At 42.8% G+C, this 13,392-nt stretch overlaps 1 protein-coding gene across 1 annotated transcript; it reads right to left on the bottom strand.

Moving 5' to 3' along the window:
* Positions 1-1,359: 1,359 nt before the first annotated feature.
* FNTA (farnesyltransferase, CAAX box, subunit alpha) lies at positions 1,360-12,921 on the bottom strand. The gene is made up of 9 exons (XM_086628912.1): positions 12,791-12,921; positions 11,968-12,053; positions 11,228-11,342; positions 10,279-10,383; positions 9,409-9,535; positions 8,839-8,987; positions 6,550-6,612; positions 5,872-6,043; positions 1,360-4,356 (listed from the first exon to the last, which is right to left on the bottom strand). Exons 1-9 carry the CDS (start codon positions 12,919-12,921, stop codon positions 4,228-4,230), a joined length of 1,077 nt encoding a protein of 358 aa, XP_086485038.1. The 3' UTR covers positions 1,360-4,227.
* Between the last annotated feature and the right edge of the window lie 471 nt (positions 12,922-13,392).

Below are 13,392 nucleotides of genomic sequence, written 5' to 3'. Positions count from 1 at the left end.
AGGTACAGATCATCCCTATCTGAACACTTAAACATTATATAATATACAGTGGAGAAAAACAAATTATTGTCTACTTTAAAGATTAATATTCTCTGCTTCAGACTTCACCCACCGTTCGCCTGTATTGAGTGGGCACCCATACAGAGTGCACTCATGTAAATGTACACAGAGTACATTAAAAGGGCAATGTTATTCATTACCAGAATTATACAGAGCAGTCCAGATTGCCACGGGTTCTGGAAAGGACCTTTTGTAGGAAAAAAACAATGTAGGTTTTATATTCAAACGCAATTTTTTTATACTTTGCTGATAGAATATATTGTACCAAAAGCCTGACAGTACAGCTTTAAAGGGAGAGAAAATGTTTTCAGCTTGAGATATTTAATAGAGATGGTTATTTATATTGACACCTGTGGACTAGAAGTAAAACGCCATACTGCCACATTAACAGGCTTGCCAAAAGTCAGCCAAACATCATCTTACCCAAGTTTTCCAAAACAATCTGCCATAAGCAGAAGATACACTAGGTAAACCTGCTTCCAACCCAAAAGCCACGGGGTAATTACCAACTAAAACCAGACTTGGAATAGAAAGTGCAAAGCACATAACTTATTCCACAATGTCAGTAATGTGCAGAAGGCACTGGTGTTCAGAAAATGGCATGAGCTAGGCTGAGGAGCAATTTTTTTGTATTATTGCATACACCATGCCATATCTGGAACAACGTCTGAGACATGTGACTCAAGGTGTTTAATAAAGATACTCTCTCTCCATTGACGTGCACAGGGCAAGAAAAACCACACCTGCAGTCTCCCCCCTGCCTCCTTTGAACTTGCACATAGGCAAGCCCACCAGCATTTGCAAAGGCTTCGTGTAAGGCCATAAGGGATAACTCCACCCCATCACTTAATGTTGTTCCCTTACCCCTTTGTTCCAAAAGCCACAGAAGCTTTAAGGCATTTTGTGCTCGTGAAGGGGTCCATCTACCCATACTCCCCTTCTCACCACTGCGCCGCAGGAACTGCCTGTGAGCACTTGGGCAAAAGTGTTTCGCGTGGTGGGAGCGATTAGAAACCTCACTGCTTCCCTGCTGAAGGATACTGCTCTCACAGAAGGTCCAGCTGAACAGGACGCTCCTGATCTGCCTCAGTACAGTCAGACAGCAACTGACAGAAGTGTTCTGTGCTAGCTGAGGTGGTTTTGTACCGAATAGATTAGGATGGACTTGCACGCGGTTTTGTCAGCTGAGTTACAGAGACAATAAGGTGGAGGTCAGCAACAGGTTAGACAGACAGATAGACACAGCTAGACCAAGGTAAGAAGGACATCAGCCTCCAATGAAAGCATGCATGGGAATTATTTAATATGCTTTAATTTCTGCATACTCCACTGAATGTTCCAATTACACTGATTTACAAGGGGCAGTTGTACCAACAGAGTTTTCCATTTAGGCACAGCTCTTCAGTAATTATACATGAGTCACATCACTACAGACAATTCGTTACAACAGTAAGACTTCTTGTACAGATGAAGATGTGTACCTTAGGATCACAGGTAGTCAGTAGTAATGCCTACAGGTTAAAGGCATCTAACACTTCCTACTGTAAGAACCTTTCCTCTATACCTGTTGTGAAGCTCTGGCTTCCATGATAAAGATCCTATCTCAGACACGTTCTTAAAATTAAAGGCTTGGTAGCTGCAGTTGCAACCTGGCTGGGCAGCCTGTCATTTTCCCCAGCTCTGACAGCTCAGTATTTCCAAGCATGGCTGACTACGCAGAACTGAGGTGATTTTGAAGAGAATTTAGAGCGTCCTCGCAATCCAAATGACAGTAAACATAAAACATTTGAAAGAAAAATTGAACTTTTCTGTTAAAACATGACCTTCTTTAAAAAAAAAAAACACACAAAAAACCTGGACTCTAGTCTCCATGTTTTTTTCTTAGGATTTGCGTGGTTTCTTTAGTCACACATTTGTTTTACATGAGATGAGATATTTTTCTGTTACAGTATGTATCTGGTTATCCCTTCACTAGCAAACTTAGTTCAGAAGTGGCATTGTCTTTACAAGTATTGCTATGCTTGTATAACCGGTATAAAATGCCATTAACCTTCTCAGTACATGACTCTGTACCAATTACTTCTAGACATCATCTTCAGGCATGAAAAGGCTTTAAGTTGACCATACCATAAGAAAATAATCTAAGAGTCTTCTCAGAGGGTCCCACCATTCTTGACACAGAAGCACAGCAGGGCTAAATCCAAGATCTTCCTCAGATCACAAGTGACTTAAGAGGTCACATCCCAAAATACACTGTTACCAATGGATACTGTTCATTATCTTACCTTTGGATGAGTTGTTTTCCCTGAAATTCATGCCAGTGTCTATAAAGAATACTCTGCCTTATTCCAAGTCCCCTCTGAGTTTTGTTTATGAAAGATATGGGAACTTAGTAACACCATATGCAGAGGCAAAATTCTGTTCCCTCTTAATTGATGATGTTCAAGGATGGCATTTGACTGTTGTATCTCTCTGAGCTTTCTTGACTGGTAGTGGCAAATATATTACTTTGTCCTGAAGATCTTGAACATCATGACTGATCAGTACTTCGTATTTAGTGTAGTTTCAATTAGCAACAATTTACAGGGGTAGAAACATATACCTTTTGTTCTAAGCTGGAGGTTTAACTGTGTTAAAAAAAAAGGGGGGGAAAAAAGCACATAAATCTAAAGTTTGAAGTTCATGTCCATTTTAAATGTTCATGTGTCACTATAAAAATGTTTACTGCTAGGAAAGCGGCAAAAACATTTAAAAAATTATGTAGCTTTCCTATACTAATTCCTATATAATTTCCTATATTAATTCCACTCCCTGTGAGTTGTTTTAAATTTCAAAAATGTATTGAATTAACACATTTCAAGCATTTAAAATCATCTCCACTTTGGTTTAATCACAGCAGCAGCTTTTAATGCTTAGTATCAGAAAGACTTCCTATTATGGATTAAATACTAGTATTTTTTTGTTATCTTTATGATAATCTCCAAGAAAATATTTCATATCAGACAAGCAGTCTATGCTAAGAACACAGTATACAACAGCCATTTACTGAAAATAAGGCAGAAGCAGTTTTCTTGCACAGATATACACACCCTTTGCAGTTCTGTACTGCAGGTACCTTCTCTCTTACACAATAGGAAGAAAAATACTTCTTAGCTGAATATATGCATGGGAAAAATATGAAAAGCCTATAGGAGCAACAGGGTTAAGACATTTAATGCAAATAGGTCCCAAATAAAACCATTCCTTCCCTTCTAGTTCAGTGAAGATACATAACCTAACCAGTCAGCTATAATCTCTTCTGACCTCTGACTTCAATTTGGTCTGGTTACAAAGAGTTAAAAAAATAATTTCAGATTTTCAACTGTCTGAACAGAATTCCAAGAAAAAACTACACACGTCTTCTAGGGTCCTCAAAGCATTTTTCCTGACTGTGTAGAAAAGAACTCAAGGCTCCAGTGAATACACCAAGTGTATTGAGAGTTTCTGGGATGAGAATACTCCAGTGCGAAATACTCCGGACACCTCAATGTAATAGAATCCAACACCCCTAAAAGGTGATAATTTATCTCTAATAGGATCTGAGAAGAACAGACTACGCACATCTAAAGACCCAAAGAAACACACTAAACAGTTTCAGACAAATGCTTTAAGTTATCTGGTTTTGTTACAAAATGACACTCAGCGTTAGCTGCGTACAATAGCCTGTGCTGTCAGTCCTGCGTAGCTGCTCCCACAGAAGGCCACTGCCTGCTGGCACTCACCAGAAGTAGGTTACTCTACATCCACTACAGCTAAGTTACCTGCAGTCACTACTGCGGCATCTGACATCGTGGTGTTAGGAACCACGTGTGGATAAGCCAAGGCATGAGAAATTGGTTTAGTGCCTTACAAATAGTAGGTATAGCTTCATGTATTTATTATTAGGAACTAAACCCTTTGTGTTTGGTACATTTCAATAATTAAGCCTTAATACGTTCCTTGACTGCACCTAGAGCTATCACCAGTGGCAGCAGTGACCCAAGACTATACAGCACTCTGCGCTCCTCTTTCATTGCAATACCTCTGCACTAGGGGAATACTACACTGGATTTCAAACGAGTTGGTGACCCTACTTGGTACTGCGTTAGAACAGCTTGAGAGCTTAGCAACGTTTTCTTCCGTGTTCAGTTACTGCTGCTTGTCTGTCAGCGTGCTCTGCTCAGTGCCCGAGCTGTGCTTGTTCTTAAGAGACCTTCCAATGTATCTCCAGTACTCCTTTCGGATGGTGTCTTTTTCTTTAGCCAGAATTTCACACAACTATGAAAAAAAATTGAGAGATCGGAGTGTTACACCAAAAGCTTATGGAATCTTTAATTATCTTTATAAAATGCATACAATATATGGTTCATCCACTATTAGAAACACCTTTCCTCGTAACACTTGTTTTATTCACCAGATTTGCAACTGTCCAATGACCTCAAACTGATGTCAACTCCAACTGGCAGTCAACCAATCTGACATTGCACAGAAATTTCTCCAGTCCTATTTCAGTTGCAACTGCTTCCCCGTGACTCCTTTCTGTGCCTACTTCTTGTCATCTACCCCAGTCTATTCAGCCTGTAGTATACTGGAGTATACTTGTGACTTCCTGACAAGCTTGACTGTCTTTTAGTGATCCAGTAGGCTGTAAAACACTTCATTCAAAACAGTGGGGGAACATCCTGCTGTTGAATCTTCAGGACTCCCAAAGGACTGACAGGAGATATTTTGTTTATGGTTTTCCTCTTAGTGGGCTGTCCCAAAAAGGATTCTCCATACAAGTCAGTAACCTCTTCTCAAAACATGTTAGAGCTGGTGCTATACAGATACAGAAGCATAGGGTGAGCAGTGAGGCACAGCAGAGTGAACGCTACTCACAGGACATGCTGTTTTAAAATTATACGGTATGAACACTGTCTGCAAATGTTCTAGTCAATTCTCTTTTATTATGCAGATGACATTGCCTTAATCAGTGAACCAGAGCTGAGACATACGAGCTTCGAAGCCTAAATAGCTGAAGAAGTCAAAATCAGTGAAATAGTATAAAGGGACTTGAATCTGGGAGGCACACTTGCACTTATTTACACTCCGGTTCTGGAACACAACAAAGGAAAAATGTTGAGAAAGAACAATGTTGGAACTCGGAGACTCCAGGCAAGAACTGAAGCTCTAATTATACTGAGTTCCAGTCTGTCCCACAGTGAATGAAAATTCTTGTAAAAACTACGAACCACAGCAAGGAGTTCCCCGAATATGAAGCACAGGGAGACACACAACATTGCTAGAAGTAATTTATTCTCTGTAGGAAACGGTGCCTGAGATTCCTTACCAATGTCCCCAGTGCCTGCTGGCCTTTAAGCTAATTCTGCCAGCCTTCTTAGAAAGAGCTAAGACATGCAAAGGGAGCTTGAGATTCTGTTTAGATACAGGTGATCTAAGAACAAGAGTCACTATCCTACAGAGAAGAAAGTGAGTTCATGCTACGATGTTAGCATTGGAAACTCCTTAATTGTTCAAACATCTCCTTCCTTTTGCAGGCAGTATTAGAAACCTTCCTTTACTACCAGATGAAGAAAACTTGCAATGATTTTGTAACTGGCAAGTTATTATTTATAGATAAATTCATGAGACCCTTGTGATTATTTGCCTTTCATGTTTAACTCTTCATAGAGCTCCTGTGATTAGCAAGTAACCTGTTCTATTTATGAAAATCAATCCCATTTTATCGGGATACAAAACAAGAGAGCAATAGGTGGCATGCCTGAAAAGCAAAGCCAAGCTCTCAAAACATACCTCCAATGCCTTATTTAGTGTTTCTTCCTTGTTATCACACTGGTTTTCAAGCATATCTTCATATATGTCCACAAGAAAGGCAATCAGATAGGGTGAACTGTGGCTGGGCTGTAAATTCAACAGTTGCTCTAACAGATTTGGATACTTAGAAAGACCACGATCCTGTAGAATCCTAGAACAGAAGTTAACAGGCTTGAAACATAGCACTGGGAAATCTGGTGTGAAGAATTACATTTTTGCTATGACTCCTTTTTTTGGAGATCAGTTTTGAAGTAAGGGTGCAAACACATGTAAGGCAGAAGGTAAGCTGCACGCAGCAATAATACAGCTTAATGTTGTAGTAAGCTAGTACAGTTACGCTCAAATGAACAGAAATTAGACTGAAAGCATGCTCGTTACTTCCTACTCTATGCTCTTGAACCCAGTAACATCACAGGTCAAGTTTTTAAAAAGCATGAGAAGTACTCGAAATCCTCCCACAAGAACTACAGGTCCAGAAACTTAGTGGAAAGTTACAGAGAAATTAGGCCAATATATTAACCCCTTGTGGAGGTTGTTGCCGGCCTGCTTAAGCACACAGCACTAGAATGGACAGCAACAAGCTCTCTCCAGTGAAGAGTTAGGCATAAGACACCTTCTACAGACACTCTCTTTGCCCCACAAAGAAAGATGCCTCACCCTTTTAAATAGTTCCAAGCGCTCTCATTATGTGGCACTGCTGTGATCATCTCAAGAGTGTATCTGTGAGAAAAAGGTAAAAGGTGATAAATGCAACCACTAACAATGCAGTTAGAAATTACCTGAACGTGCTCAGATACTCCCAAATACATCTCTCTAGCCTGTATTACAGTCTTTTTGCAGATCACTTCAACTGGGTCACAGATTTAAAATGTGTCACAATATAATCACCGCAAGTCTCAGAGAGGCAGACGTTATGAGAACTACTTTAAATTCTGAAGTGTTCCGTTTGCTGTATTTTATACAGCAATCAAACGGTTCTCAAAATTATGGGCAATAACAAAGCAAGGAGAGCTATGTTAATATGACTGCATGTGGCATGCTCTGTACCTATTTGCAGAACTTTTTTCACGAGGCTGCCCTTGAGCAAACCCACAGAAAGGCAGAGCTTGAGCTTTCAGCTCACATAGCCTTCTTCACCAGTCCTTTTCAAGTAGCAATTAAATGACTCCTCTAAAAGCAGAGCAAGAGGCACCTGTCGTACAGTCATAAAGCCACGTTTCATCTTCACAAAACATACTTTACCTTCTGCCCTTCCCCAGCATAACCAGGCATTCAGCCTATTTTCAGAGACAACAAATACTGATAAAAAGTTCAATAAGCAGTACTAAAAAAAACAAACCTCGACTCTGAACCTTTTTTAATCTTCTGCAGTCACTATGATAAAGACCAATTTTATCAAGCAACAAGCAGGCTAACTACAGGTCTATCATGACATGTGGAAAGTCTTAACCTTAGACAGTCTCATTCTTAAGATTATCTTGAACCCAGCACCACGTATAAACAGATCAAGGGAAGATGTCAGATCTAACCTCTTGAGATAAAAGGCTGGAAATATGCAAGCCTAAATCATGGAAGCCCTTAAGCTTCGCATTCCCCACCAGCTCCTCCTTGTTGGTGAGAGCAAAGTCCAGCACGGAACCTCTCCTTGTTGGTTCCTCTATCACTTTGAGATGGAGGTTATCATCAACGCATTCCAGGAACCTCCTGGATTGCTTATCCCCTGCTGCGTTCTCCCTTCAACAGGTATCAGGCTGGCTCACGTCCCCCAGGAGGACTAAGGCTTGTGAATGTGAGGCTGCTCCTATCTGTCTATAGAGGACCTCATCCACTTGGTCTTCCTGGTCAGTGGCCTGTAGCAGACCCTCACTAGAATGTCACCTGTCCCTGCCCTCCCTTTAATTCTGATCCATAGCCCTCAGTCAGCTCCTCATCCATCCCCAGGTGGAGCTCCATGCACTCCAGCTGGTCCTTGACATAGAAGGTGACACCTCCTCCTCGTCTTCCCTGCCTGCGCTTCCTAAAGACCTGTATCCTTCCATTCTGACACTCCAGTCACAGAATTCATCCCACCACGTCTCTGTGATGCCAGTAAGATCATAGCCCCGCAGGTGCAGACACATCTCTGACTCCTCTTGTTTATTATTCCCATGCCACGTGTATTTGCATAGAGGCATTTAAGTTGGGCCACCGATGGAGCTGACTTACTGCCTGGAATCTGCTGCTTTTTGGGTGCTCTCAGCTTGTCTTGGGCCTGCCTGATATTATCTCCCTAGAACAAAATGGCTAGAAGACCACTTTGTCTTCCCTTACAAACATATCACTTCAAAACAATTTCCAAACCTCCTCTGCCTCAAAACTAGCCAACTGACACAGGAAGTTGTCTTTGTGCTGACCACATACCTCTGCAGGCTCCTTTCTTTTTCCATATGCATCAAATTCCTCACAAAAGGCAATTCCTCTTCCTACAATCCACATCCACGTTATCTTTAAATAACCATGGCTAGTGTACTAGTAAAGCAGCAGTTACTACAACACAGAGTGCCTCTCCTTCCAAGCTTTCTCCAGGTAGGACGTAAGATACTAATGAACAGCACAACTTAATGTGGTTCCAGCGTCATAAAATTTTCTGCGGCTGGTTCCACTACAACTAACTGACTATAAAAAGCCAAAAGTTTTTTTTGCACAGTACACAGCTGGGCACGAAGATGGATTCACGAGAACAGCTTGCCCAGGGTAAGCATAGCTTGTTTCAGTACTACTTGGCAAATCAGTGGTACTGAACACATCTCTATAAGCACTAGCACTTGATCTGCTATGCATGGGAGTGAGCACAAAAACTGCAATAAAAACAGGAAAGACAAGCCCACAGTGACTGTCAAAGTAAAGTATTCCTTTGCTTTCCTGTAATGGAGAATGCTTAACGCGAGCATGAACAGCATTACTAACTGGACTTCTCTGTCTAGGACTGCTGGATCATCGTAGCCAGTGGTGTTGAAAATGACAAAGTGTCGCTGGTTCCAAACAGAGTTGTTTCTCACATCTTCCCTCAAAAGCTGGTCTACGTATTCCAGTTCATTGCCCCATAATTTGAACTCCTATGGAAAGATCAGGAGGAGAGAATATCGCAAATAAAAGTTCTTATTTTTAAAATATATTCCCCTTGCACTTAAGTCCTCTGAACATTAGATACAGAGACTTTTTTAAAGAAATCAATACAAAGTTCAAAGAAAAATAAAGAAAGGTACGCTAGGAACATGATACACTATTCAGTTGCACACAGTGGTATCATTAAATTCACACACGAAACAGTAAGCAGCCAACAACAGACCTTTTTGAACTTGCTGCTTCAAAGGCAAGTTTATCACTAACCTCTTCCACAAATTGAAATGCAATTGTTTTTCCCCCTTAAGCCTTAAGAAACAAAGTGCCAAACACAATTCAGATTGTATTTAAGAAGCAAAACTCTACAACCTGAGCAGGTTATGTAGTAAATCAAGAGTTCTGTGGATACAACACCTGAATAACCCACTGTCTGTGTTGCCACGCATGGTAATTTTTGGCATCTTGGTTAAGAATGTCAGCTATGAACTCAAGCTCTTGGGACGGATCCTGCAGCCACTCCACCAACACCCGTCTGTGATGCCTAATGACAAGAGGAGGAAACTATTTTTAGAACAGTTTAAAATTTTTTTTGTGAATGTGTGGTCTGTATTAAAACAGCATATAGCAACTGTACTACTTAGAAGAAACCCACTAGTTAAATACTTCAAATTAAATACAAGAAAACATTTCACTTGGCTCTGAGAAATATATGATGCATACTAATACTATAAGAAATTGTAACTGCATACACACATTGGCCAACCACCTCCTTTTAGACAAGTTATGTTTACTTGAAGTAACACATTTCCACTTTTGATACTCATGGCCAAAGACTCTGGTGGAATAAAAATTTCTATTACGACACAATTTCTCTAGCATATCAATGCTGCTGTTTTGCCTACTCCCACTCACTGGGGAAAAACCTAACAATAGGTAAGCAAAAGTCTCAAGAGCCAATAAAAGAAAAAATACTGATTTCTATTTTCTTTTTGTTTGCCTTTTCATAAGTAATTTTTTTGATCTGTCAGACTTGACAGTTTAAAAATTGAAATTAAAAGAAAACAAGACCTTCTCAGCATGTCATAATCATATGTTTAGAACAAGCTGATAAAGAGTGATACTGATGCACCTCCATTTAACTCCTCCACCACTGCCACTGGAGTAGATGCAGGAGGCAACTCCTAACGACTTTTAGGATCAACGATCACAACTTATCACGGACAATTTACAAAACAAAAATTATCTGCAAAAATGTTAAGAACTGAAAAGAAAGTATGACTTTACCAGACTTGGTAGTTCTTTGGTTGATCTTCAATGATAGCTGTAATATACTTGAGTTCCTCATGGAGATCCTTTCCCAAAGACTGCAAGAGGACTCTCCGGAAATGCCTGTATGAAAATCAAGCATTCGGACACCGCAACAGGGCTTTCCTAAAATTCTCAGAGGACAACACAGAAGAACCTTTGTTCACAGTTCTTCTAATAGATACCAAGTTAAAACGAGTGCAAAAAACTAAACCATGTGTCCAGTTCTCTTAAAGGCCATTCAATTATTGAACAGTGGAGAACTGGAATGCAACTTGTTACAACAGCATGTTATCTAAGATCACAGCAATCCTGTTTCAAATTAACCTCTGTCTACCCACACTAGTCTTACCACAGAAACTATGACTTCTGTGTAAACTTTCTGATTTTATGCAAGTTAGTGGAATAAAGACGTACAAGAGCTACTTGTTAGCATTCAAGAGTTAAAAGGCCCTACTCCGAGTACTAGCCGGGTATCACTGTTTTTTCATTACCTAACTGAACGTTAAGCTGACAGATCTTCTAAAACGCACTATATAGTAAGGATACAATTATTTACCAGGAAATAGCAGCAATCATGCTTTTATGTCTCTTCTTGAAGTCAACTGAGGGCATCTTCAGCATTTTGCTAAGGCCATGTTACCAGGAAAGTGACCTAATTTTAAACAGCGAAGTTCTTTCTGTGGATAATCCTGACCTTGATTGATAATATCCTCAAAGCCAATGAATGAAAACCACCAAATCAAAATGAGACACGGAAAATACTGAACAAAGGCTTTCTTCAGGAGCTCACTGGAAAGTTACACAGAAGACTACTTCTCTGGGGAAACTCAACTAGTCACGCCCTGATTAGACTAATAAAATTTTTAAAGACATATGAGGTCGGCAATCAAATGACAATAGAAATAATCCAAATATTATCACTTACCATACTGTGTAGTTTGCAGCGTTTAATTCAATGGCATCTGCTGTTAGCTTGAAAGCTCTTTCACTTCTCTCATCCCGCTGCAGAACAGCCCGGAAATAATCATAGACATCTCGAACTAAACAGATAACAAGGCTATGAGGCAACGGCCTGATTAGGGGGTAAGGTTAATAAACCATTGAAGTTACTTCGTATGTCATGTACTTTAAATACACTTCTTCAAAATGGTAGCTACACGTTGCTTGTAATTTACATATTGCTCTAAAATGATAGCTACGTATTGACAGTACTGTTGATTGAAACCTCTAATGATACTAGCATGCTGAAAAACTGCAAAAAATATTTTAAAAATACACCATCTGAATAACATTCAAAACAATCAGAAAAGTTCCTTGCTCCTTACTCACACTACTTCCCCAGATGCAGTAGCTCCATACATTTCTCTTCCATTTGTGGGCTTTAAATGTCTTATTGTGTGAATCAGGCTGTCTGTTGCATTGCCTCTTAAGTCATATGATTTTAAAATAAAACTTCAGCTGTTAACATCTCAGGTGAAAACTCAACTTCAGAGATGCTTGGTGAAAACATCACACGCAACCACCATAACTATTAAATTAACTTCTTCACAGTATTACTTTAGGAAACATGTTATTCAAAAGGTGAAGTCTTGCTTTAACAACACTAAGGACAGGCATAAATCTAACCATCTTAAGTTTTCAGTGCAGAACACGTTTAAAACTTACATTTTTCACTGTAGATGATCTGAACAACAGGACTTGGCCCATCGTTTTGAGGCACAGGTTCAATATCTGCCCATTCCTTCCTGTCCCTGTAAATATACGGTTTTGTCTTTACAATGCTTCCAAAAAGAACAAAATTCTGCTCAAACCGCTACACACACAAATCCATGTCCAGCCTCACATCCTTGTTTTCAACAGCCACGATAAACGTTGCTACACTGTTGTCCATAACGTAGACCAGCACATAAACAAGCAAAGGAGGTGCTGACGTATGCAACAGCATCGAAATCCAGTTGTCAGACAACCTGAGAGAGGAAGGTAGTCCATCACCCCGCCCTCAGACTGCCACGGCGGCATCGCCGGCTCGGCTTTGAGCGGTGTGCGACGTCGGCGGCTTCCAGCGTTTTGCATCCTAAGGCTTTCTGCTCCGGCTGGCGACACCGTCCCCTCCAGCGAGCGGATAGAGGCAGCGGCGCGGACGACCCCCCTGGCAGGCCCTGGCGGCTCCCGCCCGGCCTCTCCTCCTCCGCCGGCCCCTGCACGGCACGGAGCCGAGCGCGTGTGCGTGTCCCGCTCCCCACTGCTCCCGCCGCCCCAGTGGCGGCGGCTGCCACGACCCGCTACCGCCCTCCGAACCCCGCTCCTGCCATCCCGCGCCCCCAACCCCGAAAACCCCTTCCGGGGGGGGGGGGGGGAGGGGGAGGGGCGTGCACAACACGCCCCGACACGACACGACGTGACGCGCCGCCGCCGCCGCCCTCTCACCCGCGGCGGAGGGAGCCCCGGCCCGGCCGCTCGCTCGAGGGCTGTGCCGCTGCGGCCCTACCTGTAGAGCACGTAGCCGCCGTCCTCCCCCTCCTCCTCCTCTTCCAGCAGCTGCCCGAAGCCGCCCTCCGGCTCGCTGCCGCTCTCCCCCTCCGGCTGCAGCTCCGCCGCCGCACTCCCCTCCGCCGCCATCGCTCAGCTGCCGCTTCCGGGTTCTGGCGGAACCATAGAGGCCGGCGCGGCGGTGGGGGCAGAGCGGCCGAGCGACTCGCCGTCGCCTCCCCTGGCTCGGAGGGCGGAGGCTGTGGAGCCGGGGCCTTTCCCGCCGCCGTTACAGGCGCTGGGCGGGGCGACGGCCTCCGGCTTCCCGCTTGCCGTCTCCCGCCTCCCGCCGAGGCCTGCGCCGCGCCCTGAGGAGCTTCCTTTAGTCCGCGGATCTGCTAATTAACCGTCGGAATCGTACCGGGGGAGGCAACAGGAGGTTAGGCCGGGCCCGGCCCCGGGGCCGCCGTACTTCTTCGGTTCACTCGTCGCCCTCCCACCACGCCGTGAGGAAAACCGCGGGCCCAGCAGGGTCTGCCGGCGTCGTGCCCCGACCGGTGGTCCCGTCCCTGCCCTGGCATTACGGCATAGTGCTTATTGGTTATTTGAGTGGCTGCTGTC

Source organism: Tauraco erythrolophus, chromosome Z (genome assembly GCF_009769465.1).
Source record: "Tauraco erythrolophus isolate bTauEry1 chromosome Z, bTauEry1.pri, whole genome shotgun sequence".
Taxonomy (NCBI): domain Eukaryota; kingdom Metazoa; phylum Chordata; class Aves; order Musophagiformes; family Musophagidae; genus Tauraco; species Tauraco erythrolophus.
Note: the sequence above shows the minus strand (reverse complement) of the source record. Positions and strands in the feature narration are given on the sequence as shown.

Excerpts from the sequence above, each read along its gene's own strand:
- FNTA (XM_086628912.1), bottom strand. The coding sequence starts at position 12,921 with ATGGCGGCGGAGGGGAGTGCGGCGGCGGAGCTGCAGCCGGAGGGGGAG. Across the intron at positions 11,343-11,967 it reads GATCATCTACAGTGAAAAAT|TTCGAGATGTCTATGATTAT; the intron begins GTAAGTTTTAAA and ends TTATCTGTTTAG. Across the intron at positions 4,357-5,871 it reads CACTAAATAAGGCATTGGAG|TTGTGTGAAATTCTGGCTAA; the intron begins GTATGTTTTGAG and ends TTTTTTTCATAG.